Source organism: Bemisia tabaci, chromosome 8 (assembly GCF_918797505.1).
Source record: "Bemisia tabaci chromosome 8, PGI_BMITA_v3".
NCBI lineage: Eukaryota > Metazoa > Arthropoda > Insecta > Hemiptera > Aleyrodidae > Bemisia > Bemisia tabaci.
Window position 1 is genome coordinate 7679555 of NC_092800.1, and position 22280 is coordinate 7701834.

Genomic DNA, 22280 nt, shown 5'->3' on the forward strand with positions numbered 1-22280 from the left:
CACGACGAATAAGGATAAAAATTACTTGATAGCAAAAGTCATTAAATTTTTCGGTTTTAATAGTTTCAAGCTTTACTTCTCCTGAGAGTCCTCCTTTCTCCTGAGCGAGGAACCCTAATTTCGGGAAAAACACCCTCCAACCCCTCCTCTTTTGAGGGCACTTTGTGACTTCGAGAACTGGAGATTTGGAATCCTCAGATCAATTTTATATTTCTAGGATTTTCTATTTTCGAAATTTTTACATCAATTTAATAACCAAAGATAAAAAGAAAAGAATTTGATCCTAAATTTCAAATCCTTGCGATATAGATATAGAATTAGAGGAAGAATAGATAAGAATAGACGTTCGACAGTAATTCCTTATCACACGTGGATATACTATGGAATTCATCAGTTGTAATTGAGTCGATAAGAGCTCAAAGGTTTGTCCCGTAAAAAATAGTTCAGTACGTCGACACAATGCTGAGACGAAGGAATCATTTTGTGGGTATACTGTGTAGTTCTTTGGCACCCTTAACATCTTCAAAAATAATTAAGTGTAAGCATCTATTTTATATTTGCTTTTTTTATGTATTTTTGTGGCTGAATGAGACCTTTTTTGACATATTTATGGGGAACACTAAATTAAAGATGAAGGAATCATCCAAAAAATGCATTTACGAAAGTTTTACATTCTGCTTAATAATCATTCCGAACGTCAAAATAGGACTAATCACTTTCAGGTTTAGAATCAATAGTTCTGAATCGATTATTCGAAATTGCTGGGATTACAAGTGACCAAATCAACAATCAGGACAGAAAAGTAGTGTGCCTACGTTGCAAAATTAAATTCTAACCTCAAAACTGTTTACATGTTATACACTCCACTTTTTTTACGTACCTTGACTGCAAGTCACTCTTTTTTTTTTGGTCTTGTCACTACAAAATTAAAACTTTGTCAGCCTCCTACAGTGTGGTGGTTGTAGCGCTAGCTCTATGATCGGGAAGTCCCGGGGTTCAATTCGCCTGGCCAGGCGACCCGAGTTGGATGGTCTAAAAAAATGTTTGCCTAAGACTAGTTGTTAGGGACGTGAGGGGGGGGGGGGACTAAAAGCGCAGGATTAGCTCTTGTGGGGTATTTGAAGAAGTAAAAAAAAAACTACTGATAATGACTAATTTTCTCAGTTTTAAGGTAAAGAGAGGATGATCTCTGATTTCATGGCATACCCTCATTATCTATTTGTATTCGCCTACTTTTTACTTTTTTTTATAAATTTCCCCCTGATGCTTGTACTGATTTGTCTACCGATACACTTATTGATTTCTTTAATTACATTCGGAACAGAAATTTGACTACTTTTGACGGAGGATTGGCCGCTCGAGTGATAATGATGCATTTCGCAATAATTTTGTTCGTTTTCGTGATCGGCCGACCTTTTGATGGCACGCGCGCAGACTGGGCAGATGAGCAACAAAAACATCAGGCAAAGACACAGTCGAGCTCCGCCACAAATTCTGACACGGGAGGACATATGCACCAATTTAAGGTTTTGTGATATTGAATTTAATTATTTTAATCCGACTCTAATATTGCTAAGGAACATGTAAAAACTGTCTAGTGCATCAAAAGAGAGAAAAAGAGAGACTATCATTGAGCAAACGGAGACAATTTTTTCAAGTGACCACCCTTTCTTGTTCTCAAAATGATGCAATGTTATTTTTTTTTCGCCCTGAAATTGACAGTTCAGTCATCATCGGTGGTAATTATAACCAAAAACAATGGTGATTTTACTTTTAACTGGTTAATTTACCACTGAAGGTCAAAATAATATAATACTGGTAAAAATATCACGACTTCAATAACCATCGATCCATAGCTCAAAAACATAAGCATATTTGGCATACATTCTTTGACAAATTCACGAATTTTAGGTAAAGTTTATTAATTGTTTTGCTACATTTTGTCAGAGTATTATGTTCGTAATTGGATCTAAAGTACGTCGGAAAATTTCACGAAAATTGTTTCGTAACTCCCTTTAAAAATAAATATTTTCTGACCGGAGTTTTGGCAACATTAGAATGTTTATATACAGCGGCAGTATAGATTGATAACTTTAACGCGTATCGACTTAATTTTTCAGGATCCCGTTCCTTTAAGTTCTGATTTTACCGGCATCCGTCGCAGCAGAGCTTTCGTCGACAAGACATTCTTTCTCCACGAATGGCTGACCCACCGACCGAAGTTCTGGTACGTGACCGCACCCCCTGGTTTCGGCAAGTCAACCTTGGCTACCATGGCCGTCCAATTCCTGAACGTGTCCTTCGAAATCGAAAACGGGACAGCAAAATTTCACGAAAAGCACAAGACACCCGCTTACGAGCTGTTTCAGGGAACAAACATCTTTGAGATGCAAGAGTTTTTCAACGAGCATTTCCAGAACTACGTAGTCGTGTACATTGACCTGGCCCCCTTGAGTTCAACAACTCGGGCAGTCTTCAGTCAAACTGATGACTTCAATACACAGGACTTCCATAAAAACTTTAAGATGGTGATAAGGAAAATGATGAGCTATTATCCATCTCTCCTCCACCATGGAAGTTTGAGTGAAGTCGAGAAAAAAAGCTTCAAGGGGTACTTAGAAGAAGGAGTGGACCCTGCTGATCCGACGCCCAATAAATTCTGGAAGAGTGCATTTTTTCTGATGAGAGTTCTGAACAAATGTCTGAGAAAGGATCCTATTGTTATCGTAGATTCCTACGACGCAGTATGCAAACCTGCCATGATTAGGAGCATTTCATTCTTACAAAGACCATACGTAGCGTCTTATATTATTAATTTTAGCAAGATGTTAATAAAAGATGGCCTTGCGACAGTTCTTTACTTAGGGTCGTTCAACACCGTGGAACTCATGCTCATGAAAGCACACGAACAACATATTAAAAGTCGGTCAATACATCAGATTCAACATACAGATTTTTTCAGGGAGGAACGAATCGCAAAGTACTTCGGATTATCAGCACAAGAGGTTTTAGAAGTTTTGAGAAAGCACTCGATGCAAGATGACTTTCAGCTGCTGGAAGATACGTTAAACGGACACGCGGTTTTAGAGTCAGCTCTTACTCTGTTCAACACTAGATCTGTGCTTTCGTACGTTGCAAACCGGAATGCTACGCCAAGAGCTCTCATTTCACCGATCACCGCTGACATTCTGCACGACTTAGGGAAAATGTTCGCGAATCAGCAAGTTAGTGATATTGTGACTGAAAGCATATTTGCAAGTAAAACCAAGGTTCTGCTGGGACCTCAGGATAAATTGCAATTTTCAAGGTTTACAAAAATAAAAAAAATGGTTGAGGAATCTCCAGGAGTCCAAGTTAAAGAGGATTTCAAGAAAGAAAACTCCTTGGCTTTCATCAAAATTCTTCAGTTTCTGGGCTTGCTATCGGCTGTCTCTGAAACCCTGAAACCTGATCAGCATTCCTGGAATTTCAGAGCCTCAAGTCGTTGTGACGCTGAACTAATGCTCGACCATCTATATAGAGTTGGCAGTGCCCAACAATTCTTTATGATCAGCGCAGAACATGAATTGGCGATGATTCGTGCTGTAAAAGGTCTCGCGCCAACAAATGATTCGATTCAAACTTTAGGTGAAACCATCCACAACATCGTAAAAGCCAGAGTACCAGAAGCTGACTTTCAACTGAAATCTTTGATGTACGTATATGCAAGGAAGGTTGCAACACATTACAGTGAAGACTTTACTTTAGAGGCGATGATTGCAGCCCCTAAAACTGAACATTCAAAATCAAACAAGGATCTCAGAAATGACACCAAAGAGAGAATAGACATAATTCTGGTCCTGAAGAGTAAGAAAATAGGGGTTATTATGACGTCCAAATTTAATACTAGTGCAACGACCCTTTTAGAAGAAATGACAAATCGTAAATACGTTGACGTCTTTGAATCAGATTCTCGCTTTTCAAAACTCGGTATTGCAAATAAGATTCTAATTGGAATTTCTGTACAATCGGATGGATCAGTGCAAATTGCTGCAGAAGCGTGGCACCAGGACGAAAAGACGAACTTAAAGAACGTCGTGATTAATAATACGAGTTTACAATAATGTGAAATACGGAGATAAATTCCTGCAAGACTTTAGAGATATTTTCCATAAGAAAATTTTGTGTTCATTCTTACACTTTTTCGTTAATTTTATCTTTTCCTCAAAAAATCACGACTTAATGAACTGCAAATTCTTGTTCACCATTGCGAATTCTAGTTCATCATTGCGAATATGGTCTTACTTCACTACTGTACTTGTTTGTTCAAATGCATAATCGCAAAAAGTTTTAAAATATGTAAAAAAAAATGTCTGTAAAAAATGTAAATATGTAAATATGCAAGGTGAGGCTAAGCCGATTTTTGTCATTAAAATATGTGAAACAGACTTATTTCTTCTCAGTTTCTTCAGGCTGCAGGGAGATTAAAGCTTGGACTTTCACAATATATCGCGTCTAAAGCCTCAAAATTTGGAGTTTCAGAGAGTGCTGCAATTTAATAATTGCACGTCGTTGACATGAGGTTTTGATAGAAAGATGCCTAATGCATGCCACGAACTCCAAATTTCGTGATCTGATAGCTTCTCCCAGGGTCTCTGGCGGAGAGGAGGCTAGGGGTGAAGGATCGTGCAAGAATTTCTAATTCACAGTTCTTGTAAAAAAATTAGCCAAAAACCACATAAACGATGAGAATGCAAATTCAGTTTCCCTTCTCTTCGATTTTGTCAGTTTCAAACTGTGATGTAGACAATAATCCCGACTTTTGCGCAAAGGCCAACACCATCCAAACCTTTCCCGCCCTTATCTTTGGACCTGGTGACCTAGGAGATTTCGAATTTCGGATTATTACATCGATAATTACGCCGTTCCATTTGTCTTTTCCGGCCCTCTAACATACATTTTTCAACCGAGCATGAAGAGAAGAGTTTATATTTCCTCCCCTCCCCTTCCCCCATCCCCCTCCCTCCACGCCCATTCCTGTTGGAAACTATATTTTGTACCGAGGATAGGCGGGGTTAGACTTGAAGTGGCGTCGCTTTGTACCGACACTTTTCATACTTTTGACTATGATGACAGCGTTCCGGAAATATTAGCACAGGATTCAAAAAAACAAAACAAAAAAAAATACCCGCATTAAAAAATTAAGATTTCATATGGTCATTTGGACGTATTTCTACCAAACGGAACTATGTGCATTAAGACATGGCTCTGAGACCCATGAGAATATATGCATAACAGGGCTCACGTCATAATGCACATAGTTCCGTTTGATGGATTACGTCCATTTACCTTATCAGTCCCCAAAAAAAGCTTGACATGCGAGACACCTTGTATTAGATGTGTAGATAAAATGACCTAATTAGACGTAATGGATGAGTAATCTTATCGAGGTCCATTGAATTGATTGTTCTTGCTTGTCAAGCAGCAAAAGGGTTATTGGCAGTTTAGTCGTTTAGGCGCCTCATCGCGGTTTACGTGCATCATTTTCTTTAGTTTTTATTGAAGGCAAATTTACAATTTTATTGTGGGACATGGAGAACAACGCGCATACGTACGGTTTTTGCTGTTACGAGAAATACGTGCTTGAAGTTTCGAAATTACATGGATCCTTATGGAGGAAAGAAAGTTCAAACTATTTTTTTGGTGCTTAAAAATTGGAATTTGGGAGCGAATTTTCACAGAGTATGCATGAGAACTAGTTTTACTTGGATTTATTAATACCTCAATGTTTTTAAAAACTGCACTTATGCGCTTGGTTCTTCAAGCCCCTCGATTAATTGTATGTAATTTTTCTTAATTGGAGTTTTTGTTAGTTTTTATTTCGATGGAAGAAACAATGATATTATTCCTATTGAGGTAAATCAATGAAGGTGGCTCCTCGGTTTTGCTAAATATATTATGGGTACAACCAATAGATTTCAAATTTGAAGAATCAGGGGATTATTGTGGAAAAAGTCGATATCTCAGTCCCTAGGTCACTCACTAGGAGACATTCTCTCCAAAATTGCAATCAAACCTTAAAATATGCTATAAATCTGGTTCCAACTGACTACTAATATCGATACTTAGAAATCGATCCGTACACTGGAGGCAGCATATACTTTGGAACTTACTTTCATGGCTTTAAATGCTCATTTTTATATGCTACTTCCGTAATAATGAAATTGGTCTGTGACTGATATTTTAATCAAGACAAAACAAAATTCAAGTGCCCATAATAACTAAAGTTTGCAATACTGGTGGCTTTAAGCGGAACTAGAAGTCTGAGGATTCACCTTAATAATGTATGAAAAATAATTGAGCAAAAATTACCGTCACAAATGCATCATGTTGATTCAGCATCTTGAATGACTCTTTGGCAAATAACATGAATGCACACTATTAAATATGCTTCTCCTATTGAATATAAATATACTGAATGTTTTCCATGGAAATGAATGAATCAATATAAAGGAATAAAAATCTGTTTTTCCCGTTGATTAATACTTCACTAATGAAGTCCAAATTCAAGGACAAGGTCATAGATGTAGTTTTTAGTTCTCATGTACAGCATCTTACAACACTTATCTCAGAATTACAGTACTTGTATTGTTACATGTTACACTACTTCATGATGATACCTGTGATGACATTATTGTGCCGGAATGGGTTTTATTAGTCTTGTTCTTTCCAATTTGTATGTATTCAATTACTTACTTAAGCGAGAAAAAACACTAAAAAAATGTGCCCGACCTGTTTGTAACAATAAGGTGGTTAAATAATGTTGGGTCCGCACTTTTTCGCAAGGAAAGCAAGGCCAAACATGTCAATTAGAGTCAAACACCTTTGAGCTCTGATGAGTATCTGTACAATACTGAAGGTGGGGGGTTGTTCAGCTCAGTCTGACACATTGGAACATGTGCGTATATAATTAGTGTGGACTCTGCACTATTTTACCACCATGCTACTTATATAAATATTCGATCATTCATCAGTGCATTTTACATTTACAGTGCATATCTACATTATTTGTCGGTAGTTAGAGTGAAAAGTAATAAGTGCAATAATGAAGCAAGGAGTGGCCTCAATGATGTTCGTTTTTGCTGTTGTCCAACTTTTTCCCCGCTTACATGCGAAGAGAGAGAGCGAGATTTAGTAGATAGTTGGGATTCTAGAAATGTCAGACTGCGAGAGTCGTTCTGGCCCAGGGTGACCGGAAAAAACAACGAATTAAGCTCAACTTCAAAGCCCCACAGTAACGAACGATCGAGAAGTTCAGACGAAGCATCATCCCTCCGTTGAGTACTTTTAGTATTTAGTTTTTAGTATTATTATTTAGTATACTTTACTCTCTTTTGAGAATAAAAAAGCCTAAACGTGACCGCCTAGGGAGTCGAGACCTTCAGCGCGTCGATGTTATTTTCAGAAGCGATACTTTGATTAAGTTTGGTCAACATTTTCACTTAAAACGATAAACTATCTAATATTTTTAGGTGGAAGTTACGGGAAGTTTGGTTGATTCCTTTGCCGTGAAATGACTTTAATGTACATTTAGATTCTACGATTTAAGCTCTAAATATGTCCCTTCAGAAGTTAATTTGGTTGTTTTTTCTGAAGTTAAAACTTATGACTGCCATAAATCAAGTCTAATTTTCAAGTTTGAAGTTCCTCGACATTCTTGTGCCTACCTGTATGTAAAACAACCTCAAAGCAGCAGCAGTGAATACTACGTTTTCAGTTTTTAGCGCCATCGAGTTATTTCACTATGAACGGTCACAAGGGTAATAGAAATGTGATGTGTAAAATTCACGGTCTTGTTGCATATTCCCTCAATCTATTTGGCAAATTGATGCTATGCTTCCTTTTTACATGCCATATTATCATTCACTATCTCAAGTTATATAAATTGATATAATGCTGCATCTGCATAGCATTTTTCAAAATATCTGCTTTTATCTTCAATACGGAAGCACAGTAAATTTGTTTGCCAATATGTCTCAAATACCGTTAAAAAAAGCATGTAACAAGTTGATGAAAATTTACGTACATTGATTCTATCCTTCATCAAAATAAGATGTATGACGGACAGATTTCACCACCGGAAAACGCAGTAATTTACAGTCTCGTTATGACATGCTTCAAACTTTAATTGAAATATTTTGAATCATTACACCGAAAAGAAAGGATGCCGATTTAACATTCTGGATGCAAAGGAGTGTGCGAGAACTCACAAATCGCTGAATTGACCACCACATCAGTTAATTAAGCAATGTCAAGATGTAAAACTAACTGATCTGGTGGTTAAATCAGCGTTTTGTGAGTTCTCGCACACTTTTTTACATTCAGAATAATAAATCAGCATCACTTTTTTATCTGTGTTACATTTTCCAATCAATTAGCTTTGTTATGTTGATCAATTTCTTAATATTTCAACCAAAAAAAATGTTAAAGAAATATTGAATTGTGCTGTAATTTTATAGATAGTAATGTTGATAAATATAATTTTTTAGGATTTCGTTCCGTCGAGCTCGGAATTTTCTGAAATCCGACATAGCAAAGCTTTCGCTGACAAGACACCTTTTCTCCACGAATGGCTGGCCCAGCGACCAAAACAATGGTACGTGACCGCACCCCCTGGCTTCGGGAAGACCTCCCTGGCGATGATGGCTGTCCAATTCCTGAATGCCTCGACCGAAATTATCAAAGGAAAGACAAGACACCATAGCAGGCGTGAGACTGCCGTTTACAGTCTCTTTCAAGGCACGAAAATATTCAGCATGAAAAATTTCTTCAACGAGCACTTCCAGAAACACGCTGTAATTTATATCGACCTAGCCCCTCTAAGTTGCACCACGGAAGCATATTATAGAAACAAACCTATCTTCGATCAGGACTTTCATGAAAAATTCAAGTTGGTGATAAAAAACATGTACAGTTATTACCCATCTCTCCGCTATCATGAGGAGATGAAAGCTTCAGAGGTAAAAAGCTTCGAAAAATACCTCCAGGACGGGATGAATGATGAAGCCACTCCCAGTAAATTCTGGAAGAGCGCGTCGTTTCTTAAAAAACTCTTACAAAAGTGCTTAAAAAAAGACGTCATTGTGATTGTAGATTCTTACGATGCATTATGCAAGCCTTGCATGATTCAGCACAAATCGAAAATACAGATACCCTACGTAGCTTCCTTTATGATAGAGTTCAGTAGAGTGATAATCCTAGACAGAAAGACAACAGTTCTTTATTTAGGAACTTTCAACACCGCAGAGTTAATGCTGGGAGCACCATCTAAATTTAAAAATCCACAAACACAAGTGTACACGATACAACACACGGCCTTTTCTAGCGATGAGCGAATCGCAAAGTATTTTGGACTGACCAAGCAGGAAGTTGCAGATATTTTGACAAAATATTCTATGCCAGATCATCTCAGTTTGGTGAACGACCTTTTGAATGGACACGCAGTTTTGAATTCATCTTTAACTTTGTTTAACACTAGATCTGTGCTATCATACATTCAAAATCGGAATGCTACGACCAGTGCTTTCACGTCGCCAATTACCTCAGAGATTTTGCAAGTTTATCAGAAACTATTTCTAAATCCACAAATAAGCGAAGTGTTAATGCAATGCATATTCAAAGATAAAGCTGAGGTCATGATTTCACCCCAAGTTCTATTGTGTTTTGAGAGCTTTTTAAGATTCAAATATTTACTTCATAATAATAAGGCATCCATCAACAAAACTGCCAAGTCGGAGGATATTCTGACTTCCATCAGAATATTTCAGTATCTGGGGTTAATATCGATAATTGACGAAAGGGCTGATCTCTCCGTTTACAGGGTGTCCAGTCGCACTGATGCTGAGCTCATAAACAGTTATTTGTGTAAAAGTGGGAGTGTGCAGAGATTTTTTGAAATTAACCCGCAGAATGAAATGGCAATGACTGCTGCGGTAAGAGGTCTAGCGCCGAACAATGATTCTATTCAGTGTTTTGGCAAAGCCATTCATAACATTGTGAAAAGGAAAGCTCCAAAAGCTGAGTATCAGCTGAAAGCATTAATGTATGTATATTCAAGGAAAGTTGCAACTTATTACAGTAAATACTTTGCGATGGAGGCTGACATTACAGTCCTCACTGGGAAATATTCACAATTAAACGAGGATGGCAACCCTGGCGCTAAAGAAAGATTGACATAATTCTGGTGCTAAAAAATAAGGAAATAGGAATCATTATGAAATCTAAATTTAATAAAACTGCAACTAACGTTTTGAAAGAAATGACGGATCATAAATATCTTGACGTCTTTGACTCAGATTCTCGCTTTTCAAAGCTCAAAATCAAGGAAAAGATGATGATTGGAATTTCCGTTTCGACGAATAAATCGGTGGAAATTGCGTCAGAAGTGTGGCATCAGAATGAAAAAATAATTTTGAAACAAGTTATATTGAATAACGCAAATCCCCAATGATATCTGTCTTAAAGATAAATTCGTTTAAAATGTTTTGAAAAGACATACCTGTACTACTATTTATTTATTCTAAACACCAGGCTATTTTTGCTGGCAACCTTTTAAGTCTTGCACGAATAAAGATCTGAATAAAGTGACAATAAACAAATTGTCTTTTAATCAAATGTTGGTGTTATAACTTCTAAATCAAAATGTATTCTTCTCCCAATGATCATTTATGTTGCATGGGTAACACGGTGAAATGCAATGCGAATATGGTGAGAGCCGGTTTTAGTTTTTCATTTTTTGTAAAATAAAGAGGGCAATGTATTACACAGCTTGCAACTTGGGAATATGCATAAATCATATATATAAATTCAATATTAGATAGATTTTAGGTCCGCACTCGGAACTTAAGATGGGCGAGGGATATTCAAAAGGGCGAGGAAAGTGGTGAGATCTGTAAAAATATATTTATACTGAAAGCTCTTAAGCCTCCTAACTTTTCATAGCATTCTACGAGACCGATTTTTATGATTTTCGCGTCTATCGAAAGGTGATTATCTCTCGGTGATAGATTTGTATATTACGTGGTAAAGTTGCGAATTTTCCGATTTAAATATTTTATATTTTCATTTTATCACATGCTGTTCCAGCGTTCTACGGAGCCGATTTCCATTGTGTGTTTGGCCATGGACAGTTGATAGTTCTTAGATGAGCCCGCTCTATTCAGATTTTGGACAGAGGCGGATCTAGCAATTTGGCAACATCGGATTTTCCTCCATTTAAATCTATGTAAAACAATCGATTCTTTGCGGAGCACCTGGCCCCTCCAAGAATCGATACATTTCCATGGGTTTAAATGGAGAAAAACGGTGTTGCCAATTTACTGGATCCGCCAATGATTTTGGAAATGTATGACCCTGGTTTCTCATAAGAAGGTGGACTGGGGACCTAAGCATGACAAGTGACAGAGCCCAGGAGAGAATTTCATGAGCCGCCCTGTGCCGTCCGCAGCGCGCATGGCGCACGACCCGCCTTTCATACAGTTACGTATACACATCGAGCTATCGGCTTACGACGAATCGTTTTCCGCGACTAATTAATCGCACTTATCACGACCGTACCGATTGTCGTATATTCTTAACACCAGTCGCGTAAATTCCAATACTTCACACCGATTGAATTTAAAAGCGAAATAAAAGAAAAAATTATACGAAATACGAGTTTTTCCGACAGAGAGCTCTCCCCAATAGAAATCGTTCACCACCCGCCCGCCGGGAGCGCCGCGGCTGCGGCGTGCTGCCAGCGTGAAACGCGCAGCGCGCCTACAAACCTAACAGGGATACTTCACGCATTGCGCAATGCTTGAAGTATCCCTTTAGGTTTGTAGGCGCCAATATACGTTTTGAGCTGGCAGGCCGCGCCGCAGCGTGCCATGTGCCAATGTGCAGAGGATAGGTGGCGTTCGACTTGAAGAAACTGATATTTTCCATGCTTTTTAACTTTGATCAAATCATTTCAAAACGTTCATATTAACGCAGGAATCCCGGTGCAACATTCGCCTAAGGAACGGTGGCTCCGAAGTCAACAAATTTAAATTTCTTATGGTCAGTTTACTTTTTTAGCCCCAAAAAATCCTGATTTAGTGAGACTTAAAATAATCAAGAAAAAAACTTGACATACGAGAGACACCCTGTATTAGATGCGTCGATAAAATGTCCTTATCGAACTCCGTTGAATTGATTGTTCCCTCTCGTCGTGCAGCAAAAGGGTTACTAGCAGTTTCGTCATATGTACGCCAACTGTGCCACATCTCTGTTTACGTGCGTTATTTTCTTTAGTTTTTATTGAAAGGCAAATGCACAATTGTATATAATTTTTATTACTTGGATTTTTTTTCCCATTATTTCTACTGAGGTAAATCAATTTATGTCGATCCCAAGCTTTAAAGAATGTATTATGAGTACGAACAACAGAGTTCAAATTTAAAGAATCAGGGGCAATATTTAAAAAAATTGGTATATCAGTCCCTAGATCAATAACTAGAAGACATTCATTCCTAAAATTGGATTTCAAAACCTTAAAACATGACTATCAGTCTGTTTTTAACTAACCACTAAAATCGATACATCGAATCGATCATACAATGGTGGTAGTAAATACTATGGAACTCATTTGTGGTTTTAAACGCTCATTTTTATATGCTACCTTCGTAATAATTGGTCTATGAACTGAGTGTTTATTTGTTTTCTTGTTTTTACTTTTCTTTTTAATTCAAACGCCGATAGAGGCTGAAATCTGCAATAGAAAGAGCAGGCAGCATTTTGCTGAACTAAAAGTTGAGGATTCACCTGAATCACGTATGAAAAAGGACTGAGCAAAAATCACCCTTACAAATATTATACTGATCCAGCATCGTGAATGAAACAAATTTGGCAAATAACACGAAAGTGCATTACAAATATGCTCCTCCTGTAGAGTTAAAATTTACCGAATGTTTTCCACGGAAATGGATGAATTAACATTAACGATTAAAAACCGTTTTTTCCCGTTGATAAATATACCTCACCATCAATTTTAAGGAATACACATAAAGTTCTTAGCTTGTGTGAAGTACCCTACAACACCTCTGTTAGAATTAAAGTACTTGTAGAGTTATACCATACTTTATGATGATAGGTACTCGGAATGAAGTTATAGTGCCGAAATTGGCATTGCTCTTTCCAATTTTTATGCATTCAACTCTTTATCGAAGCAAGAAAAAACACTAAAAATATAGCTCGGCCTGTTTGTAAAAGGTGGTTCAATAATGCTGGGTCTACATGTTTTTGCGAGGAGAGCAAGACCAAAAATTTCAACACTTTCCATTGGTGTAAAAAATTTGGTGTAATGATTATCTATGCAAGACTGAAAAGATGGAGGGTGTTTGGCTCAGACAGATGTATTGGAACCAAGGTGGACTCAGCAATATTTTACCACCTTACTACTTATATATGAGCATTCGATCTTTTATCTAAATTTTTTACAGTGCATATCTACATTATTTTGAACAATAATCATGAAGCAAGAAGCGGCTTCATTGATGTTCGTTTTTGCGACTGTCCAACTTTTTCTCCGCATATGTGCAAAAAGAGAGAGGGATTTAGTAGATGATTGGGATTATTTTAAGAACGTCCGACTCCGCGAGTCGGTCTGGCCGCGAGTGACCGGGAAAAACACCGAACTACAAATCAGCTCAACTTCAAAGTCCCACACTACGGACGAACAAGAAGTTCAGACGAAGCATCATCCCTCCGTTGAGTACTATTTTATTTAAGTATTACTTTACCATCTTTTGAAAATAAAAAGGCTGTACGTGCGCCTAAGAGAATTGAGACCTTAGCGCGCGGATGTTATTTTCAGAAGCAACACTTGGGTTAATTTTGGTCAAAATTTTTTTTTTAAAACGATAAACTATCTAATATTTTTGGAAGTTACGGGAAGTTTGATTGATTCCTTTGCCATGAAATGACTTTAATTTACATTTAGATTCTAAGAATCAAGCTCTAAATATGTCATTTTAGAACTTCATTGATTTGTTTTTTCGAATTAAAACTTCGAATTTTTTCAAAATTTAAACGTGAAATTGTCAAAAATAATAAAAATGTTGTTATTTAATGGATATTAATGTTGATAAATATAATTTTTTAGGATTTCGTTCCATCAAGCTCGGAATTTTCTGAAATCCGACGTAGCAAAGCTTTCGTTGACAAGACGTTTTTTCTCCACGAATGGCTGACTCAGCGACCGAAACAATGGTACGTGACCGCGCCCCCTGGCTTCGGAAAGTCCTCCCTGGCGAAGATGGCTGTCCAATTCCTGAATGCCTCGACAGAAATTATCAACGGGAGGACTAAGTTCCATAGTTGGCGCGAAACTGCCGCTTACCGTCTCTTTCAAGGCACGGAAATATTCGGCATGAAAAAATTCTTCCAAGAGCACTTCCAGAACTACGCTGTCATTTACATAGATCTAAGCCCTCTTGGTTGCACGACAGAAGCTTTTTATAAAAATAAACCTATCTTCGATCAAGACTTTCACCAAAGATTTAAGATGGTGATAAAGGAAATGATGAGCTATTACCCATCACTCCTTTCTCACGAAGACATGAATACTGCAGAGTTAATGAGCTTCAAAAAATACCTCGAAGAAGGGATGAACGATGCAGTCACTCCCAGTAAATTCTGGAAGAGCGCATCGTTTCTGAAGAAACTCTTGCGAAAATGCATAAAGAAACCCGTCATAGTGATTGTAGACTCTTACGATGCATTGTGCAAGCCTTGCATGATTCAGGATAAAGCGAAGGTACAGAGAACCTACGTAGGTTCATTTATAATTGAGTTCAGTAGAATGATCCTCTTGGACGGAAGGACGCAAGCTCTTTATTTAGGAACTTTCAACACCGAAGAGTTAATGCTGATAAAACCATCTGAATTTAAAAATTCGCCAAGAAAAATGCACCAGATTCAACATACTGCCTTTTCGAGCGATGAGCGAACCGCAAAGTATTTTGGACTGTCAGAGAAGGAAGTTGCAAACATATTGGGGAAATATTCGATGAAAGATCACCTCAGTCTGAGTGAACGACCTCTTGAATGGACACGCAGTTTTGAATTCGTCTTTAACTTTGTTCAACACTGGATCTGTACTCTCCTACATCAAGAATCGGAATTTCACATCCGGTGCTTTGACTTTGCCATTTACCACTGAAATTTTGCATGCTTTTGAGAAACTATTCTTAAATACATGGATTCAGCGACGTGTTAACCCAGTGTATATTCAGGGAGAAGCTGAGATCTTGATATCACCCCAAGTTTTGCTAAATTTTGAAAGCTTTTCAAGGCTGAAAATATTTACTTGAAAATAGTAAGGCATCCGTTAAAGAAACGGCCAAGTCGGCTGATGTTTGTAACGTCCATCAAAATTTTCCAGTTCCTGGGGTTAATATCAGTTACTGAAGAAAGAGGTGATCTTTGTGTTTACAGAGTGTCAAGTCGCACTGATGCTGAGCTTATGAATGGTTATCTGTGTAAAAGCGGGAGCGTTCAGAGATTTTTTGGAATTAGCCCACAGAATGAAATGACAATGATTAGTGCGGTAAGAGGTCTAGCTCCGAACAATGATTCTCTTCAGCGTTTTGGCGAAGCCGTTTATAACATTGTGAAAGTGAAAGCTCCAGACGCTGAGTATCAGCTGAAAGCTTTACTGTATGTATATTCAAGAAAAGTTGCAACGTATCACAGTGACGACTTTGAGATAGAAGCTGGGATTACATCCCTTACTGGGAAACTTCCACACTTAAACGAGGATGGTACACCTGGCGCTAAAGAGAAGATTGACATAATTCTGGTACAAAAAAATAAGGGAATAGGAATCATTCTAACATCCAAATTTAATGAGAAGTGCAACTTCTGTATTGAAAAAAATGACGGAACACAAATATCTTGACGTTTTTGACTCTGATTCTCGCTTTTCAAAGCTTGAAATTAAAAGTAAAATGATGATTGGAATCTCCGTATCGCAAAATAAATCAGTGGAAATTGCGGCAGAAGCGTGGCATCAGAATGACAAAATCGTTTTAAAGCAAATTGTATTTCAATGGCGCCAGTTCCGCATGATATCTATTTTAAAGATAGATTCCTTTAAAAATTCTTCAAAAAACACGTCGTGTTGCCTTTATTTACTTTTTTACTTGTTAGGCGATCTTTGCTTCCGACCATCTAGTCTTGCAGAGACAAAGATCTGAATAAAATGACAATAAACACATTTTTCTTTCACAAATTTTTGTGTTATTACTTGTCAGCAAAAACCATTCTTCTCCCAATGAGCAGTGACGTTGCATAGGTAACACGGTAAAATTCAATGCGAATATGCAATGCAAAAACGGTTTTAGTCTTTTCATTTGTTGTAAAATAGAGAGGGTGATATATTACACAGCTTGCAACTTGGAATATGTATAGATCATAAAAACTCACAACTTTCTTCTTTGTTCAGGCAATCTCAGACGGATTCTAGGCTTTTACTCAGAATCTAAAATTGGCGTGGGATTGTCAAAAGGGCAAAAAAAGTGTTGAATTGTATTTCTGGTAACACTCAGTTCTAGCGTTCTGCGGGACTGACTTTCATTACTTTTCAGCCATCGACATTTGATAGTTCTTAGATAAGCCCGCTAAATTCAGATTTTGGAAATTCCGAACCAGGGTTTTATAATAGGTGAACTAGGGAACTAAGCAAGGCAAGGGGCAATAAGAAAAATTGAAATTCCCGCCAAAGAAAAGGGCGGGAATTTCAAATGCGGCGGAAAATTGAACGAAGCAAAAGATGTTAAATCTTGGTTGGAGAAACCCTAATTTTCGGAAAATCACCCCCAACCCTCCTTTTTGGCTGCGCTTTGTGTCTTCAAGATCTGGAGGCTCGGATTCCTCACGTCAATTTCATATTTCTAGAATCGTCCATCCCCAAAAATTTTTCGTCATTTAATGACCAAAGATGAAGAGAAGAGTGGTGTTCGATCCCAAATTTCAAATTCTTGCGGACATTCTTGTTCAGCTCCTTAAAACTCTTGCATTTTTGAGATTTTAAATAACCAAGAAAAAACTTGAGTTATGAGATACCCTGTATGAGATGGAACGTTCTCATTGGACATCACCATCTCTTTTATCAGTTCCCATCGAATTGATAACAGTTCAATTATTCACTCTTGGCATGCAGCAAAAGGGTTGCTAGTAGTTTAGTCGTGGGAGTATGACAGACACACCTCTGTTTACATTCGTTATCTTCTTCAATTCTGCTTCAATCGCGTTTTTACAATTGTAAGTATTTCTTTTCAATTTCAATTTCAATTTCAATTTTAATTTTTTTTTTTTTTGTTTTTTTTTGAAAAATTAACTCAACAAAGTCAAGTGTGAACAAAAGTTACGCTCAAGAAAATTGCATGCTGATCTGGCATATTGACAGTCTAGAATGTAACTTATAACACTGACGTTAACTATGCTTTCACTGTGAAGTTTACATTCAAAACGTGTAAATTTACCTACGGAAACGGGTAGAACAACATTTAGGAATAAGTCAACATAAATCACAACATTTAATTCACCCTCGAATGCTAGATCATAATCTTATTAACAAATCATACCTATGTTCATTATGAGGGTTTGTTGGGGGGGGGGGGGCACAAGGCACAGAAAATCCTACAAACCATTGAATAAAGTAAACCCTCGCCCTCCCCTAGTGTTTTATTATCTCATGATAATATTTATACTGCTGATATAGGTTTTTTCATTCTGACTTTCTAACATTTTTTTTTTAGTTATTTATTTGAGTATCTGATATTTTATCCCCATTTTCTTTGAACTAGGACTTTTTTCTAAGACTACTTATTGGGCACCAAAGTGACAATCAAAATAGGCATGAATCACGTGGTACTAATGCTGTTCGTTTTTGTGGAAGATCAAATTTTTCCTCTCGTAAATGCAAATTGGGCAGACGAGCAAGTAAGGAACGTAGTTGATAATTGGGACTCCAACAATGTCAGACTTCGAGAACCGTTCTGGCCTGGGGCAATCGCAAAAAACACCAAATCAAGCACAACTTTAATACCTCACACCACAGATGAAGGTGAAATTCAGACGGAGCATCATCCATTTGTTGAGTACTGCTTTACTTTCATTATTTTATTCCCTTTTGAGACTAATAAAAGCTGCACGTGACCGTCTAAGGAGGAAAGAAACTTACCGCACGGGGTGATTTTTTTCAGAAGCGCATTTTTCAAGTTAAAGTTAAGGGGAGGTATTAGAATTTTGAATTCCCTGGGAAATTGATCTCCTTCATCTCCAGAAATTAGTAACGAGTAGATTTGTTCACTCCTTTGGCCATACAGGGAGTGCGTCTACTTTTGAATCCATAACCTTTCAGCCCAGATTTGTGTCATGTTTATGGCAAACTTGACATTTTTTTTATTTATTTATTTATCTTTATTTTTATTTTTTCTTTGAATGAAAACATCAAACTACCAAATGTCTAGTCTGCCGTACGAAGGGGAAATGCCGTATGAGCATTCAAATGCTGCCAAATTTTTCAGAGGGTTTTTATCTGAAGAAAGTTGTGAATATTTTTCTTTGACATTTCTGACAATTTTGATCAAATTACGGACAAAATTCTCTGAAAAATTCGAAGAAAAATACTTACGAATTTTCCCGAAAATGTGTGATTTGTCAAAGGAAATTTGCAACGGCTGAGGGTTCATACATCGTTATTCCATAGCACGGCAGCAGTGTGAATTGAAATTTTTCGGCATTATTACAAGTATGCCTACGTTTACAAAACGCTCTACTCCGAGAAAAGGCACTAACATTTCAATTTTCTGTTTTCGTCGCTTCGGTTCTCTTCCTTTGAACGATAACACGCGTGATAGAAATCTACCTCTCCCGGAGAGTGACATAATTATTTTAAGCAATCATGGCCTTGTTGCTTATTCTTACAGCTGTCTTGACAGAATAGATGGAAAAAATAGATGAGCTGCGTTATATGCCTGTCAGTGGAAATTAATTGACAGTGACTGTATGACCACGCATCTAGATTAATATGTATTTGAACTTCCACTATTCTTTCATTACGAGCTTAAAATTCATAACAAATCCACCTGTAAATGGGCGTATTTATGCCAAAAGGAGCTATGTCTCACACAAACCCTTTGCACATGGTTCCTTTTAGCATAAACACATCCAAATATGACTTGTGGAAACGCAATTTTTAGCTCATATAGATATAGAAAACCACCGATAAAAAAGCAACATTATCAAAATATAATTTGGTAAGAAATTAGCAACATTGCGTTGCTAATCACGATATTTCACAGACTCATTGCAACATTTTTAAATTATCATATTTTAAATTCTGCGTTTAGAATATTATACAACCATATAGTTCAATAATGGAAAGAAAACTTTTTGAAAGAGACCACGTCGTTTCGCAGAGTCTGAAATATTAAAAGTCAACATTCTAATTTTTCAGGTTTTCGTGCCGTCAAGTTCAGACTTTGCTGAAATTAGACACAGCAAAGCCTTTATCGACAAGACACTTTTCCTCCACGAATGGCTGACACACCAATCGAAGCAGTGGTACGTGACCGCACCCCCTGGATTTGGAAAGTCCTCCCTGGCAAATATGGCAGTCCAGTTCCTGAACGCCTCCTTCAAAATTGTCAGCGGAAAGACGAGATTCTATAGCTGGCGCGATACTGCCGCTTTCAGTCTCTTTCAAGGCACGAAAATATCCAGCATGAAAAGTTTTTTTAAAGAGCACTTTCAGAACTACGCTGTAATTTATCTAGATCTAGCCCCTCTAAGTTGCACCACGGAAGCTTTTTATGCAAAGAAACCCACCTTCAATCAAGACTTTCACGAGAAATTTAAGATAGTCATAAAGAATATGATGAGCTATTATCCAACCCTCCACCTCCATGAAGACATGCCTGCTTCAGAGATAATGAGCTTCAAAAGATACCTTCAGGAAGGGATGGATGAAGATGTCACTCCCAGTAAATTCTGGAAAAGCACATCATTCCTGAAGAAGCTGATACGAAAATTCTTAAAAAAAGACGTCATTGTAATTGTAGACTCTTATGATGCTTTATGCAAGCCTTGCATGATTCAGGATGTATCAAAAGTACAAAGACCGTACGTAGGTTCGTTCATGATAGAGTTCGGTAAAATGATCATCCAAGACGGAAAGACAAGGGTTCTTTATTTGGGAACCTTCAACACTGCGGAGTTGATGCTGAAAAAACCGAATGAATTAAAAACTCCACAATCACCAATGTACATGATTCAACACACCGCCTTTTCCAGTGATGAGCGAGTCGCAAAGTATTTTGGACTGTCCATGCCGGAAGTTGCGAATATTTTGGCGAAATATTCTATGCAAGATCATCTTAGTTTGGTGAACGACCTCTTGAATGGACACGCAGTTTTGAATTCGTCTTTAACATTGCTCAACACTAGATCTGTGCTCTCGTATATCAAGAATCGAAACGCCACTCCCAGTGCTTTGACTTCACCATTTACCGCAGAGATTTTATGCACCTTTGAGAAACTATTCCTAAATACATGGATTAGCGATGTGTTAAGTCAGTGTATATTTCAAGGTAAAGCTGAGGTCATGATTTCATCTCAAACGTTGCTACTTTTCGGAAGCTTCTTAAGATTAAAACATTTACTTGAGAATAGTCAAGCTGTTGTTAAAGAAACTGCCAAGTCGGAGGATATTCTAACATCCATCAGAATTTTACAGTTTCTGGGGTTACTATCAATTACTGAAGAAAAGGCTGATCTTTCCGTGTACAGGGTGTCAAGTCGTACTGATGCTGAGTTTATGAATGGTTATCTGTGTAATAGTGGGAATATCCAGAGATTTTTTGGAATTAGCCCACAGAATGATGTAGCAATGACTACTGCGGTAAGAGGTCTAGCGCCGAACAATGATTCTATTCAGTGTTTTGGCAAAGCCATTTATAATATTGTGAAAGTAAAAGCTCCAAAGGCTGAGTATCAGCTGAAAGCATTAATGTATGTATATTCAAGGAAAGTTGCAACTTATTATAGTGAAGACTTTGCGATGGAAGGTGGCATTACAATCCCCATTGGAAATTATTCTCAATTAAGCGAGGATGGCAAACTTGGCGCTAAAGAGAATATTGACATAATACTGGTGGTAAAAAATAAGTCATTAGGAATCATTCTTACATCCACACTTAATAAAAATGCAACTTTTGTAATGAAAAAAATGATGGACCACAAATATCTTGACGTCTTTGACTCAGATTCTCGCTTTTCAAAGCTGAAAATCAAGAATAAGCTGCTGATTGGAATCTCCGTATCAGAAAATAAATCAGTGGAAATTGCGTCAGAGGTGTGGCATCAGAATGAAAAAATAATTTTAAAACAAGTCATATTGAAAAGCGCAAGTTCCCTATGATATCTACTTTAAAGATAAATTCCTTTATATTTGCCTTAAAAGACACGTATGTGCCTTCAGTTACTTGTTTTACACGTTAGACTATCTTTGCTTCCGACTATCTAGTCTTGCATGACGAAAGTCTGAATAAAATGGCAATAAATATTTTTCTTTTAAAACTTTTGTTCTTATTATACATAAATAACCCCTTCACACTTACAAACAGTCACACCGTTTATAAATAGAGAGATGGTAATTTATGATACATATTTCTATTGTAGATTCTTAGCCAAATTTTTGCTTAGGGGCACGACATGAGTTTCCCCCCTTCCCCCTCTTAGAAAAACATAATATTTATGTTTCCACAAAACTAAAATATTTTATGTTGCATGCAAAAGATACAACCATGTAATAAAGCTTTATTCGAGGAAGAATCGCACAATATTTACATGGGCACATTAAACAAGTCCGAAACCCACTTCTTAGGGCGTAATCAGCGTAGTTTTAAAACTTTTTTTCAAATTTTCCACGTCTGCGGGAAATACTTCTTGGTCACCGAGGATCAGATTTGCCCCGAGAGGGAGGCAAGAATTTAACCTAACCTAAGTAAGCAGACAATTTCACGAACTGTTACAAAATTTCTTTTTGTATTGATGTAAAAATTTTGATTTTGAAAAACAAAGAAATATGAAGGGGAAAATGCTTCAGTGCAATTGAAATCGAACGCGAGAAAAAAGTTTCCATGATTGTTTATTTTTTTAGGTTAAGTTTATTTATGTCTCTTAAGGTGCGTTCACACGGCTTGCCAAGCTGCATA

At 37.3% G+C, this 22280-nt stretch overlaps 5 protein-coding genes across 11 annotated transcripts in view; 4 read left to right on the forward strand and 1 right to left on the reverse strand.

Moving 5' to 3' along the window:
- The window catches only part of LOC109040905 (atrial natriuretic peptide-converting enzyme), a 183229-nt gene that overhangs the window by 33202 nt on the left and 127747 nt on the right, over positions 1-22280 (reverse strand).
- On the forward strand, positions 393-4427 carry LOC140225300 (uncharacterized). Its single transcript, XM_072303714.1, has 3 exons — positions 393-538; positions 1325-1526; positions 2121-4427. Exons 2-3 carry the CDS (start codon positions 1368-1370, stop codon positions 4101-4103), a joined length of 2142 nt encoding a protein of 713 aa, XP_072159815.1. The 5' UTR covers positions 393-538; positions 1325-1367; the 3' UTR covers positions 4104-4427.
- On the forward strand, positions 5493-10624 carry LOC140223740 (uncharacterized). Of its 3 annotated transcripts, none has more exons than XM_072303717.1 (3): positions 5493-5895; positions 7032-7315; positions 8529-10624. In XM_072303717.1, the coding sequence occupies exon 3, from the start codon at positions 8679-8681 to the stop codon at positions 10215-10217; it is 1539 nt and encodes a 512-aa protein (XP_072159818.1). In that variant the 5' UTR covers positions 5493-5895; positions 7032-7315; positions 8529-8678; the 3' UTR covers positions 10218-10624. The 3 variants fall into 3 exon arrangements, with proteins under 3 accessions (XP_072159818.1, XP_072159820.1, XP_072159819.1); XM_072303719.1 differs by having other exon boundaries at positions 5493-5721; XM_072303718.1 differs by lacking the exon at positions 5493-5895 and having other exon boundaries at positions 6347-7315.
- Positions 12210-16291, forward strand: LOC109040911 (uncharacterized). Of its 2 annotated transcripts, none has more exons than XM_072303721.1 (3): positions 12210-12294; positions 13500-13766; positions 14162-16291. In XM_072303721.1, the coding sequence occupies exons 2-3, from the start codon at positions 13530-13532 to the stop codon at positions 15218-15220; spliced, it is 1296 nt and encodes a 431-aa protein (XP_072159822.1). In that variant the 5' UTR covers positions 12210-12294; positions 13500-13529; the 3' UTR covers positions 15221-16291. The 2 variants fall into 2 exon arrangements, with proteins under 2 accessions (XP_072159822.1, XP_018912572.2); XM_019057027.2 differs by having other exon boundaries at positions 12230-12388.
- On the forward strand, positions 17174-21642 carry LOC109040909 (uncharacterized). Of its 4 annotated transcripts, none has more exons than XM_019057024.2 (3): positions 17174-17322; positions 17868-18161; positions 19523-21642. In XM_019057024.2, the coding sequence occupies exon 3, from the start codon at positions 19676-19678 to the stop codon at positions 21482-21484; it is 1809 nt and encodes a 602-aa protein (XP_018912569.2). In that variant the 5' UTR covers positions 17174-17322; positions 17868-18161; positions 19523-19675; the 3' UTR covers positions 21485-21642. The 4 variants fall into 4 exon arrangements, with proteins under 4 accessions (XP_018912569.2, XP_018912566.2, XP_018912567.2 ...); XM_019057021.2 differs by having other exon boundaries at positions 17868-18156; XM_019057022.2 differs by having other exon boundaries at positions 17868-18127.